This window comes from Delphinus delphis, chromosome Y, assembly GCF_949987515.2.
Source record: "Delphinus delphis chromosome Y, mDelDel1.2, whole genome shotgun sequence".
Lineage (NCBI taxonomy): Eukaryota > Metazoa > Chordata > Mammalia > Artiodactyla > Delphinidae > Delphinus > Delphinus delphis.
Window position 1 is genome coordinate 939,227 of NC_082705.1, and position 17,618 is coordinate 956,844.

At 37.8% G+C, this 17,618-nt stretch overlaps 1 protein-coding gene and 1 non-coding gene across 9 annotated transcripts in view; one reads left to right on the forward strand and one right to left on the reverse strand.

Annotated features, from left to right (window-relative positions):
* The first annotated feature begins 2,083 nt into the window (after window positions 1-2,083).
* Window positions 2,084-17,618, forward strand: part of LOC132419212 (eukaryotic translation initiation factor 2 subunit 3-like) — a 45,519-nt gene continuing 29,984 nt past the window's right edge. For 3 of the 8 annotated variants that reach the window (XR_009518155.1, XR_009518156.1, XM_060003194.1), the window contains exons 1-9: window positions 2,099-2,340; window positions 2,936-2,999; window positions 4,149-4,276; window positions 4,367-4,488; window positions 11,641-11,735; window positions 13,844-14,002; window positions 15,144-15,278; window positions 17,058-17,152; window positions 17,413-17,557. Coding sequence is in view for 6 of the 8 variants with exons in the window: in XM_060003194.1 (XP_059859177.1) it covers window positions 2,272-2,340; window positions 2,936-2,999; window positions 4,149-4,276; window positions 4,367-4,488; window positions 11,641-11,735; window positions 13,844-14,002; window positions 15,144-15,278; window positions 17,058-17,152; window positions 17,413-17,557 (1,012 nt within the window). In the remaining 2 variants the exon portion in view is untranslated. Of the gene's footprint in view, window positions 2,341-2,935; window positions 3,000-4,148; window positions 4,277-4,366; window positions 4,489-11,640; window positions 11,736-13,843; window positions 14,003-15,143; window positions 15,279-17,057; window positions 17,153-17,412; window positions 17,558-17,618 lie in introns of all 8 variants that reach the window. The other 5 variants (XM_060003189.1, XM_060003191.1, XM_060003190.1 and 2 more) reach the window with 5 other exon arrangements.
* LOC132419256 (U6 spliceosomal RNA) lies at window positions 14,298-14,402 on the reverse strand. The gene has a single exon (XR_009518162.1). It is a non-coding gene; the product is annotated as a U6 spliceosomal RNA (small nuclear RNA).

Consider the following 17,618-nt stretch of genomic DNA (forward strand, 5'->3'; position numbering starts at 1 on the left):
TGTATCTCTGCCTTGCTTCAGTCTTAAATAACAAACTACTTCTCCGGGTGCTCTCCCACTTCTTGTGCTGTGCCTCTAATAATAAACTTTGCACCTGTTTTTAGAATTTTTGTCTTCTTAAAACATTCTTGCTTTCAAATGCAGGCAAGAGCCAGGGAAAATTTGCTTCTAGCCTCTGGACCTTGCTGTTCTAATGGCTAGGATTCCTGGTTTTCAAGGATACACAGGTTCAAAATTTCTGGGCAGGGAACTAAGATCTCGCTTCAAGCCACCACTCACTGCTGCCTCTCTGAGATCCATGCAGTGGGCCAATGGGCTGTTTGTGAGCTTAACTCCTTTATGTTTTACTCTAGATTTCTTTCAGCTCTATTATTCATCTGGGTTTTTCCCTCACGTAGTATAAGACCACTGTGGGTGCTCAGATCACAGAGTAGGCAGCTCCTGTGTGTGTCTCCAGCAGAGCCAGTTTTTGATTAAAATGAGTGGGCTTCCCTTATAGGACAGCAGCATGGTAAGAAGACTTGCATTCACCACTCTTGAAAGCTGCCTGAGAAAGCCAGGAGGAGGCATCCCTTCTTCAGAGCTGAAAGCTGTCATGAGATATCTTCACTTTTATTTCAACAAGCCTGATTAATCTAGACAATTCAAAGGCAAATGACAGGCCATTCTTTCACCTAATTACCCAGCCCAACCTCTACTCAGTGTTTTTTAACTGAGCAAAGTACTCCCAGTCTTTCAACTGAGGATAAACCACTATGTGTCTAAACTGAGCAAAATTCTTCCCAGTTTCTTTCAACTGAGGATAACGCAGGTACCACTTCTAAAAGGTAAGTTTCAAGGGAACCGACTCCTCTAGGGAGTTTAACACCACTGATAAAACTTAGTATCATTAGCTAAAAACAGCAAATCTGAGAACCAGGAGACAATGACCTCAGTTCACCTGGACACTCCATGGAGGTGCACAGACACAAGAGGACTCTGCTGTTTCCAAGGCCCCAGATCCTTACAGAGGTCAGTGAAAGAGAGAAGTTTGCTCTGTGTGCCTTCGTTGGTGACCAAACCATCAGACTGAAAAAAAAAGCACAACCTAAATGCTGACAATTATGATTTATTCCGCCCACTTACTCAGGACTTACTGAGGACTACAGCCCAAGAGGGGCAATTAGCTCTTAAAGAGTGTTCCGAAGAAGTAAGGGGGAAGTTTTGCAAAAAAACGAGCACAGGTAGTCAGAACATGAAACGATTACCACTAATTTAAAAAGACATCTTGAGTTAAGCAATTTAGTGCTTTTCTCTGAATGGGAAAATGCAAACCTGGGCCCAGTGAAATCATTCCTAGATATGTATCTTAACCATCTTAGGCCAGTACCCTGTTTTTCTCCACCCTAAATTCCCTTACATGGCATATATGCAGGTGGCTGCAGAGGCTCATATTTCCATTTCCTCAGCATCCTTCCATTACTAAGACAGCAGGTGACATTTTCTGCCCACATTTTCTGCAAATAAATGGATTTCCTTACATCTGCTTTTTAAACACTTTCTTCGCGCACTCCATATCCATCTGAGGGCACTCTAACACCACCACACAAAAACGTCCCCTGCCATAGCGCTCAGAGACCCAAGATACCGGCTTGCTTTCGCCATACCTACGCAACGGAGCCCTCCATTAACCTTTCCGCAAAAGGCGTCTTTCCCTCCGCCCCGTCACCCCAAAACGCCCAAAACGGAAGTGGCTTAGCCTTGAGCGTGGCCAGCAGGTTAGTACATGGTCTCCTCTGGGTCACGTCTGGCTGGGATCCCAAACGACCTCAGCTTATAAAATTAAATTACGTAAATTGGTAAAGACCATTCCCTTTACGCCACTCTTACACGCAAACTAAGATCCCCTGACCCTGGGAAACCCTTCGGGCCAACCACAAGTTAAACTGAAACGGCCGCTGCCTTGCCAGCAGGAGCCTGGGTTGCATCACCCACCCAACAAAGGTCCTTTTGTGGGGCTGCCCTTAGCATTGCCTGCACAAATATCCAAAAGGTTTGCTACGAATACATCCCTAAACTTTGCCTCTCGTTTTGTCGTCAGCCTTCCTGCAGGTAAGGTGTAAAGTCAGGCGAAATAAGTTCACGCAGCGACCTCTCTGGAGCATCGATCATCCTCCTCTCTCCGGCGTGCGACCTAGTCGACCCTCCAGCCTCCGCAGCTCCGCCCCCGCACAAGAGGGCATGCGAACGGTCAGGCAGTCCTCTGGCTGACTTACTTCTTCTCCCGGCAAGATGGCGGGGGGCGAGGCTTGTGTGACTTCGGGACAGCCACATCTTTCTCGCCAGGATCTCGCCACATTGGTAAGGCTTCCCTGTAGGTGGATTGGAGTGAGCTCAGGAGTGGGGATGACCTGGCCTCCGGGAGGCGTTGAGTCATGGCAATACCTGGCTGTCGGTAGCCTGGGTTAGGAAGGAGACGCGAGCCCGGGCTTTCTCAGGAGCGCTCCAGCAGGGCTGCCACTTGGGCATGGGGGTGTAAATGAGGTCGTGGGACCTGGAAACCCCGAAGGTTTCGGTTGGAAAGTCATAGTTTTAAGTGCCATTAAGGTATTTTCCTCTGAAGATCTGGAAAAAGAGTGTGTTAGCATCTTTAATTATAGGAAGGAACTGTTTACATTGTCCTTGGTGTTAATTCTCCTAAAGTTTGGGACTCCGGCCTTCCAAATCTTCTAGAGTTAGTGAAAATAATAGTCTCTTTTGTAAGTCTAAAGGCCTTTTAGGACTTATTAGCCCCAAGATTATGACTCTGGAATAAAGAATGCCTTAACAAGAAAGATATTTTTTGGAAAGCAGTGGAGCGTTGAGTAGATGGTGGCAAGCTGTAGATACAGAACGTGAAATCTAAGTTCTGGTTTGTCTTTTGTTAGGTAGTTTAAACTAAAATGTTTCATTGCAGGACGTTGCCAGGTTGACTCCACTCTCGCAGGAAGTTATCAGCAGACAAGCCACAATTAATATAGGTAAGCATAAATTATTGCATAGAGTGTTACCTTTCTGGAGGACTGACTTGGTTGCTTTTCCATGATGATTTTTGATTTCTTCATTTTCCGTTAACTGAATTATAGGAGGATTCGGATATATAAGGAATAGATTTCGGCCCTTATGAGCAAGCACCTGCTCGATTTCTTGGGAAACACAGTATTCTCCATTAGAATGGGAAGGCATAGATACACGTAGAGGTATATGCATGTGTAGCAGAAGGTTAAAGAAGAGGTGAAAATGCTTTTTGTACAGGATTATTTTAAGAACAGTGCCCTTAACAGGGCCTGAAAAGTTTTATTTGATATCTAATCTATTATTAGAATAATCTTTTATTTATATTATTAGTTGACACTTTTGTAATTTTGAAGAGAACTTAATTGAGTATAAACCTCAGATATTTTAGCATCTGTATTGGCACTAAAACCTATTAAGTCTTATCTACAGTTATGAAAAAATTGTAAAACGTTATATCATTCTTAACATGTATTTAATTCTTGTAATTAAACTGATGTTGTTTTCTAATTTTCATGGATTCCTTCTCTTTTTTTCCCCCCGCTATGGGATTTTCATGTATGTTTACCTCAATCAAAATACTGGCGGTCTTCCCTGGTGGCGCAGTGGTTGAGAGCCCGCCTGCCAATGCAGGGGACACGGGTTCGTGCCCCAGTCCGGGAAGATCCCACATGCCGCGGAGCGGCTAGGCCTGTGAGCCATGGCCGCTGAGCCTACGCGTCCGGAGCCTGTGCTCCGCAACGGGAGAGGCCACAACAGTGAGAGGCCCGTGTACAACACACACACACACACACACACACACACACACACGTTTCTAATTATAGAAAATTTTGTGTGTTTTTCAATGAATGTTTATTTCAAGTGAACTGTTCTTTTTGTGAGTAATAAGTTGAGTATGGTTTTTAAATAAAGTTTTCAGGTACATGGAAAGTTATTTTTGGTCATGTTTCAGAAAAAGTTTTGTGTTGAAAAGAATACATGGAGGTGGAAAATGAAATCACTGGTGGTTGTTGGTTGAACTATTTACAATGAGTTATGCCTTTTGTTTTTCTAACTTTACTGAAATATTTGGTGTAATGGAATGCATGTAAATTAATTTTATTTGGTCTTTGTAGGTACAATTGGTCATGTTGCCCATGGAAAATCTACTGTTGTAAAAGCTATTTCTGGAGTTCACACTGTCAGATTCAAAAATGAACTAGAAAGAAATATTACAATCAAGCTTGGGTATGCTAATGCCAAGGTACATAGTATACTGTGGAAGGACAAATCATTTTACTTGAATTTTTAGATATGCAAGTGACAAATTCAGTTTTTTCATTGAAACTTTTAGATTTACAAACTTGATGATGGAAGTTGTCCTCGACCAGAATGTTATAGATCTTGTGGAAGTAGTACACCTGATGAGTTTCCTACAGACATTCCAGGGACCAAAGGGAACTTCAAACTCGTCAGGTGATCATTTTTGTGTTAAACACACTTTTTTGTCTTGTGCTCATGGAACAAATTAATTGAGAATGTAAACAATGATTCAAACCTAAGCTTGATACAGATGGATTTTTGCCAAAACATTTTCTAGCTAAGAAATTTACAGTTTACAGTAGTCATTAATTACTTTTTTAAGAGTTTGTTGTTATGCACTTAAAGCTAGAAAAATAAATTGAGAGGCCAGTTAGTTAAATCTAAGCTAAAATATGTACATGTGGGTTCTATAAAGAATTACCAGAATAAAATAATTACGTTTAGTGGGTTTTTTTTTTTCCAGGCTTCCTTTGTTTCTTTTTCTTCAGAGGAGACCAAAGACTTTCTTAATTATGTCTTTTTAATACTTTTGTCTGTCTCTATCCGTTTTTGGAATGTTTTTGTGTGTCTTAATTCCTCAGAACCCTGACGTCCACCAACCAACACATGTAGGTATTAGAATTACCCAAAGAAGTTTTAGATCATAAGGACGTGAATATTCAATTTTTGAAAATGGTAACAGTTTTGAAAGCATAGTTATTTTTCTTCGTTGGACTGCCCTGAATGAGGCTGGCAATTTCACTTAGTCTTTCAAGACACTAGGAACCCTTGAGCAAACTTCTTTTTTGAATGACAATTTTCATTCTCATAACACAAATGTGGTTTCTTTAATGTTTTATTGTTTGTTTGCTTAAACAATTTGTTTTGCTTCACATGACTACAGTTTTACGCTTTCTATGAAAACATCAAAAATCTCTTAAACTTTTTTCATACAAATTTTAAAAACTAAAATTACTCAAAATCTATATGCTTCTATGTTGCTGAATTTTTTTTTTTAATTAAGATCAGGCTAGACCTAAAATTATTAATCATTGCAAATGTAACACTTTCTTTCATTTTCCAGCAGCTCTGCTCCATGTTTTCATTTTTAATTTTGAAATAATTATAGTGTAACAGGAAGTTGGAAAGATAACATAGAGGACCTACATGTCTTTAACTCATTTTGCCCTACTAGTTAATAGTACTACATCAAACTACAGTATAACATCAAAACAAAGAAATAACTGTTGATATAAAGTATGTATATGCATCTACCTTATTTTGTCACATTTCCATTCCTGTAACCACCAGTACTTTCTGGATAACAGAGATATTACACAAAGATCGCTCCATTTTCCCCCACTATTCTTAATGCCTGGGAAATACTAATTGTTATCTTAACTGTAATTTTCTTATTTCAGAAATGTCGTATACATTAAATACAATATATTGCTTTTTGAAACTGACTTTTCCACTCATTACAATATTTTTGAGAGCTGTCCAGGTTTTTGAGCATGTCCGTAGTTCATTCTCTTTTTTTTTTTAATAGACTTTTTTAGAGAGTTTTAGATTGAAATCAGTATTGAGCAGAAGGTACAGAAGATTTCTCATCCTCAGTGTACAAACATAGCCTACCTCATTTTCAGCATTCCCTACCAGAGTGGTATATTTTTTACAGTTGATTCACCTGTTTTGACAAATCATTATGATCTAGAGTCCATGGTCTACATATGGTTTACTCTTGATGTTTTACATGCTGTGCATTTGCAAAAGTTTTTGACACGTATTCATTGTTATACTGTGATACAGAGTGGTTTTGCTGCCCTAAAAATCCTCTGTATCCTGTGTATTCATCTTTCCCTCCTTCGTAACCCCTGGCAACTACTGATTTTTTTAATTGTCTGCATAGTTTTCCCTTTTCCAGAATAGTAAATAGTTGGAAACATGCAGTATTTAGCTTTTTTAGATTGGCTTCTTTTACTTAATAGTATGCCTTTATTTTCCATATCAGTTTGTAACTGGTAACTCGTTTCTTTATACCACTGAACAATATTTTGTTCCCTGGGTATATCACAGCGTATATATCCATTCACCTACAAAAGGACATCTTGGTTGCTTTTATGTTTTGACAGTTATGAATAAAGCTGCTGTAAATCTGCATGCAGGTTTTTTTTGTATGTGGACATAGGTTTTCAACTGATTTGAGTAAATAAATACTAAGAAGTGTATTTGTTGGTGCAGATGGTAAAAGGATGTTTGATTTTGTGAGAAAGCACCAAACTCTTTCAAAATGGCTGTCCTATTTTGCATTCCGTCTAATGAATGAGAGTTGCTGTTTTTCCACATTTTGCAGCATTTGATGGTGTCAGTATTAGGAATTTAAGCCATTCAAACAGTTTTTTATGTGTTTATTTTTTTAATTTGTATTTCTCTGATGACGTGATGTGCAGTGTCTTTTCATGTGCTTAATTTCTGTCTGTATATCTTTAGTGGGGTTAAGTCTGTTCAGGTCTTGAACACATTTTTTAACCTGTTCCTTATTTTGAGTTTTAAGGGTTATTTGTGTATTTTAGGTACTAGTTTGTTGTCAGATATGTCTTTTGCAGATATTTTCTCCCAGTTTGCTTGTCTTTTCATTCTCTCTTTTTTTTTTTTTTTTGTGGTGCACGAGCCTCTCACTGTTGTGGCCTCTCCCGTTGCGGAGCACACGTGCAGGCTCAGCGGCCATGGCTCACGCGCGCAGCCACTCCGTGGCATGTGGGATCCTCCCAGACTGGGGCACAAACCCGTGTCCCCTGCATCGGCAGGCGGGCTCTCAACCACTGTGCTACCAGGGAAGCCCCTTTTCATTGTCTTGACAGTGTCTTCACAGAGCAGAAATTTCCTTTCCTTTTTTTTTTTTTTTTTAATTTTTTTTGGCCACACCTTGCGGCATATGGGATCTTAGTTCCCTAACCAGGAATTGAACCCACACTCCCTGCGTTGGAAGCGCAGAGTCTTAACCACTGGACCACAAGGGAATTCCCAGAAATTTCAAATTTTGAGATGCCCAGTTTATCAGTTCTTTTTTTTTGTGGTTTGGTATTGTGCCTGAAAAGTGATCACCTTATTCAAGGTTATCTGTGTTTTCTCATATGTTATTTTCTAGGAGTTTTATAGTTTTGTGATCCTTTTGAACTCATTTTTCTACCAGGCACAAGGTCTCTGCCTAGATGCATTTTTTTGCATGTAAATGTCCAGTTGGTAAAGCACCATTTGTTGAAAAGACTGTCTTTGCCCTTGTTCCATTTTGAGAGATCAGTTAACTCTATTAATGTGGATCTGTTTATTGGGTCTGTGTTCTGTTCCATTAATATGTTTGACTGTTTTTCAGATACTGCAGTTTCTTGATTACTGTACCTTTATACTAAGTCTTGAAGTGGCCTAGTGTCCTCTAACTTTGTTATTGTTGTTCAGTACTGTGTTGGCTCTTCTGAGACTTTCACCTCTGCATATAAACTTTAGAATCAGTTTATTGATATCCACAAAATGATTGACTGGGATTTTAATGGGGATTGCATTGAATCTGTAGATCAGTTTGAAAAGAACTGACATCTTGACAATGTAGAGTCTTCCTACCCATTAACATGTGATATCTGTCTTTTTATTTAGTTCTTTGGCTTCATTCATCAGAATTTTGCAGTTTTCGTAATATAGATCTTATACATATTTTCTCAGATTTATACCTAAGTATTTTATTTTTGGGGATGCTAATGTAAATGATTTGTGTTGTTAATTTCAAATTCCACTTGTTCATTGCTGCTATTTAGGAAAGTGATTAACTTTTATATATTAACCTCAAATCTGTAGTCTTACCATAATTGCTTATTAGTTTCAGGAGTTTTTTTTGTCACCTTTAACAATGTCATCTGCAAACAAAGACAGTTTTATTTCTTCATTTCTAATCTGTATACCTTTTATTTCCTTTTCTTTTGTTTTTATTATACAAGCTGGGACTTCCATTACTGTGTTCAAAAGCATTGGTAGGGGCTTCCCTGGTGGTGCAGTGGTTGAGAGGCTGCCTGCCGATGCAGGGGACACGGGTTCGTGCCCCGGTCTGGGAAGATCCCACATGCCACGGAGCGGCTAGGCCCGTGAGCCATGGCTGCTGAGCCTGTGCATCCGGAACCTGTGCTCCGCAGCGGGAGAGGCCACAACAGTGAGAGGCCCATGTACCGCAAAAAAAAAAAAAAAAAAGCATTGGTAAAAGGGACATTTTTGCTTTTTCCTGATCTTAGTGGAGAGCATTGCGTTTCTCACCATTAAGTATGACATCAGCTATAGGGCTTTTGTAGATACTCATTATCAGCTTGAGGAGGTTACCCTTTGTTCCTAATTTGGTGAGAGTTCATGAATGGGAGTTGAAGTTTGTCAGATACTTTTTCTGCATTTGTTTATTTGATTATGTGATTTTTCTTTAACCCGTTGATGTGATGGCTTACATTAATTGATTTTCAGGTATTGAATCAGCCTTGTATACCTGAGTTAAAACCCACTTGGTTGTGGCATGTAATTCTTTTATCCATTGTTGGATTAGATTTGCTAATATTTTGTTGAAGATTTTTACATTTATGTTCATGAGAGATATTTTCCATTAGTTTTCCTTTCTTGTAATGGCTTTGTCTGGTTTAGGTATTGGGGTAAAGCTTGCCTCATAGAATCAGAAAGTGTTTCATCTGCTTCTATCCTCTAAAGAGCAAGTAGGGTATTGGTGTAATATCTTCCTTAAATGTTTGGTAGAATTCACCCAGTGAACCCATTTAGGCCTGGTGTTTTCTGCTTGGGGAGGTTATTAATTGTTGATTGAACTTATGTAATTGATATAAACCTATTCAGATTGCTCAGGTTGATATACAGGTTTAATGCAATCCCTATCAAAATCCTAGCAAGGTTTTTTTTTGCATAGATAAAATTATTTTAAGAAAAGATAATTAAAGGTTACAGATTGGAAAGAGAAAAAATCTTGCTTCATAAGCAGGGTTGCAGGATACCAGGTCAGCACACAAAAGTTGATTATATTTCTGTGTACCAGCAATGGACGTACACACAGGAAAATCTAAACTGCTGTACTTAAGTCTCAAAAAGATGAAATACTTAGATGGAAGACACTATCTCTTTAGAGGATAGAAGCAGAGGAAGTCTATGAGGAAAGCTTTACCCTATACCAAAAGCAGAAAAAGGCATTACAAGAAAGGAAAGCTATGGGAAAATATCTCTCATGAACATATATGCAAAAATCTGTGAAAATTATGAAGTCAAAGAAAATCTAAATAGATACACTCTGTTCGCACATTGGAAACTCCAGAGAATAAAATGCTAATTCTGTTTAAACTGATATACAGGTTTAATACAAATTTTATCAAAGTGCCAGCAAGGGCTGGCTGATTAAAAGAGCTGAACTGCATGAATTTTCTAATTCCCATTATTTCTCCTTAATATGTTACTTCTCCACTTTTTATTTCCTTTCACTCACTAAGTCATTTGAGAGTTATGGCTTTGCAGGTAGTTGTAGTGTGTGTGTAAGGGAATGTACATGTGTAGAGTTTTGATTAGTTTAACAGTCCACTGATGAAAAGAACATGTTAGAGCAATGTAAAGTAATCTACTTGAAAATAATTGTATATATTACCTAACTCCTAGTGTAGGGCTGGTTCCAGCAAGTAACAAGCAAGTTTTACAATTTTAATGTTTTGGCTTTTTTAATTCATCTTAATTATAGCTTTGTATGTTACTCTTATTTAATGTAACTGCTATTTTATTGATTTCTTCTGTATTTCCCTTTTGGATTTTGTAAAACAGAAGTTTAAGACCACAAGTTAGAAGAAAGGTCACATATTTCAAACACAAATAGATGGGGCTTCAAAAGATTTGTATTCTGTGCTTGAACTTGAATGGCCTTAAATCTGTTTCAGCTTTAACAATAGAATTTTACTTGGGCAATAATTGCCCATTCTGGTGTAACTTATGTGACTCCAGTGCTTAACAGCTGCTGTTGAAGCTAGTATTCTTATTCAGTTCTGTAGTGTTAGAATACCTTTTGTTGTTGAAGATGTGAATGAAGTGTGCATGTACATAGACTGTTGAATTCACTTTTGTGCCATTTTTGTAAATACAGTAGTTTTGCACAAAAACAAAAAAAAGTTCCAGCAAGGTTTATTGTTGGTGTATATAAAGTTATTTTAAAATTTATTTGGAGAGATGAAATTAAATAGCTACAATTTTGGTAAAGTTAGAAAATAGAAAGAGTTAGTCTGCCTGACTTCAAAGTGTATCTAGCTATAGTAATCAAGACTATGTATTGCTGGTGAAGGGAGACACAGATCAGTGGAACAGAGTTAGAAAACCCAGATATGGACCAACTCCAATATGTCCCAACTGATTTTTGACTAAGGTGCAGAAGCAGTTCAGCAGAGGAGAACAGGCTTTTCAACAAACAGGTGATGGAACAATTAAAAATAATTCTAGTTTTAAACCTAATGCCTTGCATTCAAAATGTACATTTTCTTTTGATGTTCGTGTGTGCTCATACATTTTGAGTGCATACTCGAAATATAGACACATTTGAGTATTAAATGGATCAGATAAAACCATAAAAACTTCTAGAAGAAAATGTAGGTAAAATTTTTTGGACAAGGGACTTGCTTTGATGTTTTTAGATATGGCAAGGTACAGTCCATGAAAAAAATTAGTAAATTGTTGTACATCAAAATTAAAAAGATATTGCTCAGCAAAAGATCTGTTGCAAGGGTCCAAAGACATACTACTGACCCAGAGATAATATTTGTGAACATGTCCAGAAGGGACTATAACATACAGCTTTCAACTTAACAGATGAAATAAATGATCCCACTAGACAATGGTCTAAAGATTTGGATATTGTATTTGGTAGGCAAATAAACACATTTCTTATAATTCATTGTTTGGCTTTCAAATCAAGAATATTCCCAGTTTATTATTGTTATTAGTTTATTATTCCTATTTATACACTCTATAAAGTCAGTATCTTTTTCACTTTGATTGGATTGGGAGTTATCCCAAGCTTATTACAGCCTTGTCTTTAGGTAAGTTATATCTGCATATAGTTAATTTTATCTGCTTTGGAATGTATCATCAGTCATTTTAATTTCAAACGGGGAGTGTCATTTCAAAATTCTGGAAGCATCATGTTTTGTAGCCACTTTGCAGCAAGGTTAATTTCTTTCAAAGTGATCCAACTTTTAGAAGTCTGCGACTGCATGTTTAAATGCTAGTTGATCTTAAAGCTGATTGTTATTTCTTGATTACTAGACATGTTTCCTTTGTTGACTGTCCTGGCCATGATATTTTGATGGCTACTATGCTGAATGGTGCAGCAGTGATGGATGCAGCTCTTCTGTTAATAGGTAAATAACATCAGAATTGGTTTGACAAATTAGTGTGGAGCCGATCCAGTGTGGAATATTTAAAGGGGAAGAAGGGTCTCTAGTGACCATAAATGAGAATAAACTGGTCATCCAAATTAGTATCCATGCCTGCTTGCCAGCAATCATGAAATACTAAGCAAGTTAAACTGGGGCTTATATCTGGTGAAATTCTTGAGTAGTGAGGGAAAAAAACATATTTGTAAGACAGCAATGCATTTTCTTACTATCTTAGAATTTTTAATATAGTAATATGAGGGGGTGGGGAGAAGGGTATTTTTCAAATATCTTCGAGCGCTCCACTGCAATATTGACATAATGGTGTTTTTTAGATGCACATTCATGTGAAATGCTGAAATCAAGAGGTGTGTGAAGGTTTTCAGAGCTGGGAAGTTTTTTGTGCTTTCTCTGTGAGCTGTCAAGAGATTTTATTACTGGAGATTACATGAATTTTAGGGTCAAGTGTAAAGTTAGAGAGCACTGTCTCCACACAAGACCGCTTTTGTTTCTGACACCCAATTGCAAATTCAGGGACTCCTGTAAATCATCCGTAAAATTTGATAATTTATTAGACTTAAAAAACTCACTGAAAGGTGTTTTACTCACAATTACAGTTTATTATAGGGAAAGGTGCAAAATTAAGGTCAGCCAAAGGAAGAGACACAAAGGGCAGAGGCTAGGAGGGTTACAAACATGAAACTTCCATTGTCCTCTGTGTGGAGGCAGAGATTACTCTCTTGGTGTCATTATGTGACATTACATGTGAAATATTGCCAACAAGGAAGCTCACCTCAGTTTTGGTGTTCAGAGTTTTTATTGAGGTTCCATTACATACATATGAGTGATTGATTGCCCATGTGGTTGATTTTAATCTTCAAATCAGCAGAGACCTCATGTCTTCAATCCCCATGGTTGGTGTTTCTGGCATGGCCAGCCTGTTTAAGGCTATCAAGTATAGCAGCCTCTCTCTTAAGATTTGATGTAGTCTGCTCCTGCCCTGAATAAGGACACTTCTATCAGAGATGACATGGCTTATCTTCAAGAAGCCCAAAAGGAAGAACTAGACCTCTTTTGGGGCAAGGCCAAATGCTTTGTTTTATAAGGCTATGCTTTTTAACAAGCATTCAGAATGGGTTTGGAACAAGGAGATGGGAGATGATCACTGGGGTACTAGACAAAACATAGTACTTTATAATACGTTGTTATTTTTGCAGGTAGTGTTTTTCCCTTTTGTTAAAATGAATAGCTGTGTTTGTTGTCTATTGCTATGTAACAGTGTACCTCAAAATGTAGTAAGTAGAAAAACAAACATTTAATCACTATTTCTGTGGCTCAGGAGTTTTGCTGTCTCGGCTCAGGGTCTCATGAAGTTATAGCCATCTGTCAGCAGAATGCAGACTTGTTACCTCAAGACTTGTCTGGTGCTGGAGAGTACACTTTTTAAAGTTCAGTCATGCCTTGGTTTCTCCTCACATGGGCCTCCATAAGCTTCCCATCTGTCCTAGTGATGGATCTTTGTTTGAGAGAAACAAAGAACTTCCAGGTTGGAAGCCAGGGTCTTTGTAACCTACTTTGAGAAGTGACGTTCCATCTCTTTTGCAGTGTTCTCTTCATTAGATGTAGGTCATTAGATCCATCCCACATTTAAAGGGAAAGATTTCACAAGGGTGTGAATGTCAGACATGGGGATCATTGAGCCATTTTTGTGGTTGTCTACATTTGTGGTTGGTTAATTATTGTTCATAAGACTACATTAAGCAACTTTTCTACTCTTAACTATTCTGAAGCCAGAATATCCCAAAGACTACACAGAACCAGAGGGGCATGTGTTATGCCTGAGTAAAAAGCCTTTAGTGCAGTCTGAAAGAAGCCAAACTAGCTGATTCCAAGGATTGTGCATAGCACCAGGAATAGGAGCCAAAAGACTGGGGAATCCAGGGCAGTCTGTCATTGAATTTAAATGTGCACACAAAGACACTTGGCACTGGTGTCCAGGAATTTGCTTTAAGACATCCGAAACTCTCTATTAGGTGTGAACTAATTCTTATTACTCATCTTTTTTGTGTTTTAATTCTTCATAATCAACTTAGCTGGTAATGAATCCTGTCCTCAACCTCAGACTTCTGAACACCTGGCTGCCATAGAAATTATGAAACTGAAGCATATTTTGATTCTACAAAACAAAATTGATTTGGTAAAAGAAAGTCAGGCTAAAGAACAGTATGAACAGATCCTTGCATTTGTACAAGGTAAGAAGCTGTAATTAATAAATGCATGAATCAAGTTTTAAGAATTTAATTATCAAAAACGAAGTGAATCTGTGGGTAGGGTACTGAGCCCTCTTTCTCTGTATCACGTAAGGTGTTTGTTGCTTTTAGCCAGTGTATAGAAGCAGTGAAATTTGTTTCTGAGTTTGATGTGCTAAAAGTACATATTAGATAGAAAAGAAGTTACATTCTATGAAGGTTACCAGGTGGGCTTTTTTCAAACGGAAACACATTGCTTTTTTTTTTTTTAACTGTATAACAGATTGATTATTATAATAAAAATATGGAGTACTTCACATTTCCATGTCATTCTTGCATTGGAGCCATGTTAATATTGTCTGTATTATTCTAGTTTAGGTATATGTGCTGTCAAAGTGAGCACCAGTCTGATGTTTCTAAAATTCTTTCCCAGTGATAGTAAAATGAATGAAAGTGGCTTTTTTATATATGTTGGTGTGTTTTCAAATTATTTAGACTCTCATTGAGAATCTGTTTCCCAAATTGCAACTGACAATGCTTTCTTTAATCTTTAGTGTCCCTTTCTGTAAAACATATTGTTTTCATTTGGGGCAGGACATGATGCAAATTATTTTTTACATTTGACTTCTCTTTTATTTATTAGATAGGCTGGCTTTATTAGCCAGATTATGTGGTAAAGAAAAGGAAAAGTTGTGTCTATAGAAACTCATTTGGGGGCTTCCCTGGTGGCACAGTGGTTGAGAGTCCGCCTGCCGATGCAGGGGACACGGGTTCATGCCCTGGTCCGGGAGGATCCCACATGCTGTGGAGCGCCTGGGCCTGTGAGCCATGGCCGCTGGGCCTGCGCGTCTGGAGCCCGTGCTCCACAACGGGAGAGGCCACAACAGTGAGAGGCCCACGTACCGCAAAAAAAAAAACAAAAAAAAAAAACAAAAACTCATTTGGTCCATTCTGTTGACTTCTTGATTGATGTTTAATCAGAGAGAAAAAACACTGTCATCTTTCTGAACACGATGATAGCATGGCATATTTTGCTGACATCTGTATATCTATGTCTGGATATCCATGTAATAATCTTTAGTAGTCTATGGGACAAATTCTGTAAAAATGACAAATTTGGATCTTTCTGAATTTTGTCATATAGGTACAGTAGCAGAAGGAGCTCCTATTATTCCAATTTCTGCTCAACTGAAATATAATATTGAAGTTGTCTGTGAGTATATCGTTAATAAAATTCCAGTACCTCTAAGAGACTTTACTTCAGAGCCCCGACTTATTGGTAAGGACTTAACCTTTTGGCCTTTAATGGTTGACTCAGTCTTTATGCATTGTTGATTTGCTTTTAAGGACACAGAAGCAATAGTAAATTGAAGTCTTTATGTGCTTTTTTGAATTTTAAAATAGTATTGAGTTTGTGAAAACCAAGGACAACATTCCATTTTGAACTCAGTGGAGTGAGTGAAAGTTTATCTATTAAGATAGATTGATTCTAAGATTGTATTGGCAGTGCTACATTGGTTGGGAACAGACTCCTGAATAAAATAGGAACATTAATTTTTTTATTATGTAATTGAGATTAGACTAATACAGTGTTCTTTATGTGGAGATAATGTTTTAGGCAGAAACAGGACATTAGAATTTCTGTACAAATGATTTCACCATACTTCTGGTGAAGATTTTCATGTTCCTTTTACCTTAAGCTTACAGTACCAAAACTGTAATTACATTAAGTTTGTGGTTCTTGCACACAGTTTGTAGAAAACATCAGCCTTTCTGGGCACTCTTCTTGGTCTCCTGTGTGTTTTCTGGAGAGTGTTCTTTTGAGTGATTCTGAAGCACACTATTTGTTAAGTGTCACTGTTCTTTTTGTAAGTTACATAGTCCTAGAATTATTTTGTAGTTTTAAAACTAAATTTTTATTACGTAAGTTGTAATGTAAAAGTATATAAAAGAATTCAGTCCCACAGCACTGATAACATGTATATTTCCAAACCTCTTTTTGTTCATAAAATCACATAAACATATGTGCATGTGTAGTCTTTTTTTTTTTTAACATTTACTTATTTGGCTGTGCCAGGTCTTACTTGTGGCATGTGGGATCTTCATTGCAGCATGCAGGATCTTTAGCTGTAGCGTGTGGACTCTTAGTTGTGGCACATGTGGGATCTAGTTCCCTGACCAGGGATCAAACCTGGGCCCCCTGCATTGGGAGCACGGAGGCTTAGCCACTGCACCACCAGGGAAGTCCCTGTATAGTCTTTTTTAATGACTAAGATTGTACTCTGGAGATTAATTTCATAGCTAATTCTTTTTGTAATTGTATGTGAGGACCAATGTAATAGTTTGCTAGGGCTACCATAACAAAGTATCACATAATGGGTGGCTTAAACAATAGAAATGTATTTCCTCACAGTTATGGAGGCCAGAAGTCAGACATTAAGGTTCTGGCAGATTTGGTTTCTCCAGAAGCCTCTCCTTTTTGGCTTGCAGAGGGCCACATGATGGTTTTTCTCACATGATTTTTCCTCTTTGTGTGTGCATCCCTGGTACCTCTTTGTCCAAATTTCCTGCTTTTATAAGGACACCAGTCAGATTGGTTAGGGGCCCTCACTGATCTCATTTTACCTGAATTACCTCTTTAAACACCCTGTCTGCAAATAGAGTCAGATTCTGAGGTACTGAGTCCAAGGGTTAGGGCTTCAGCATGAATTGTGGGGAAGGAGGCCATAATTCAGCCCAGAACAGTCATCCCTTCACTTAACTGTATACATAAAGGGTATTTATTTGTCTTTTCTTTTGTAACAGTCACATTAGACTCCAAAAGATAGATAAAGCTTAAACATGTCACTTAAGTGATCAAGTTATTTTCATTTTTCCAATAGTTAAGAGCACAGTAAGCATTGGAATAATGATATTTCCCCACAAACTCAACTCTGAAGTGTAGATCTTAATTGGCTACTTTTCGTAAAAAAAAAATAGTAAGTTAACTTAAACATCTAATTTAAATAACATGATGAGCCTTATGGTTTCTTTCCTTTCTTCCTTATCCCCTTCCCAGTTATTAGGTCCTTTGATGTCAACAAACCTGGCTGTGAAGTTGATGACCTTAAAGGTGGTGTGGCTGGTGGTAGTATTTTAAAAGGAGTATTAAAGGTGAACTTGATTTTGAACTCTTGTTATCTAGGGGGGAAAAAATGGTAAAAACAAAATCTCAAAATTAACTTTAAAAACACTTATTGTTTTGTTTCCTGTTTTATGTTTTAAGTATGTCTTTAAAGCATATATATCTTCTAGGTAATTGCTAGATAATTTAGTGGTTATTGTGTTTGGTAATCTACCAGTGAGGACTCTTAACCATGTAAATGGTAACTGTGTTGCCCCACATATTTTGATTACTCACTTGCATGTTTCAGGTGGGCCAGGAGATAGAAGTCAGACCTGGTATTGTTTCCAAAGATAGTGAAGGAAAACTCATGTGCAAACCAATCTTTTCCAAAATTGTATCACTTTTCGCGGAACACAATGATCTTCAGTATGCTGCTCCAGGGGGTCTTATTGGTAAGGATTTCACTTACATTCTTTTGATAGTGGCTATTCATGTCACTTTGTGTGAAATGGA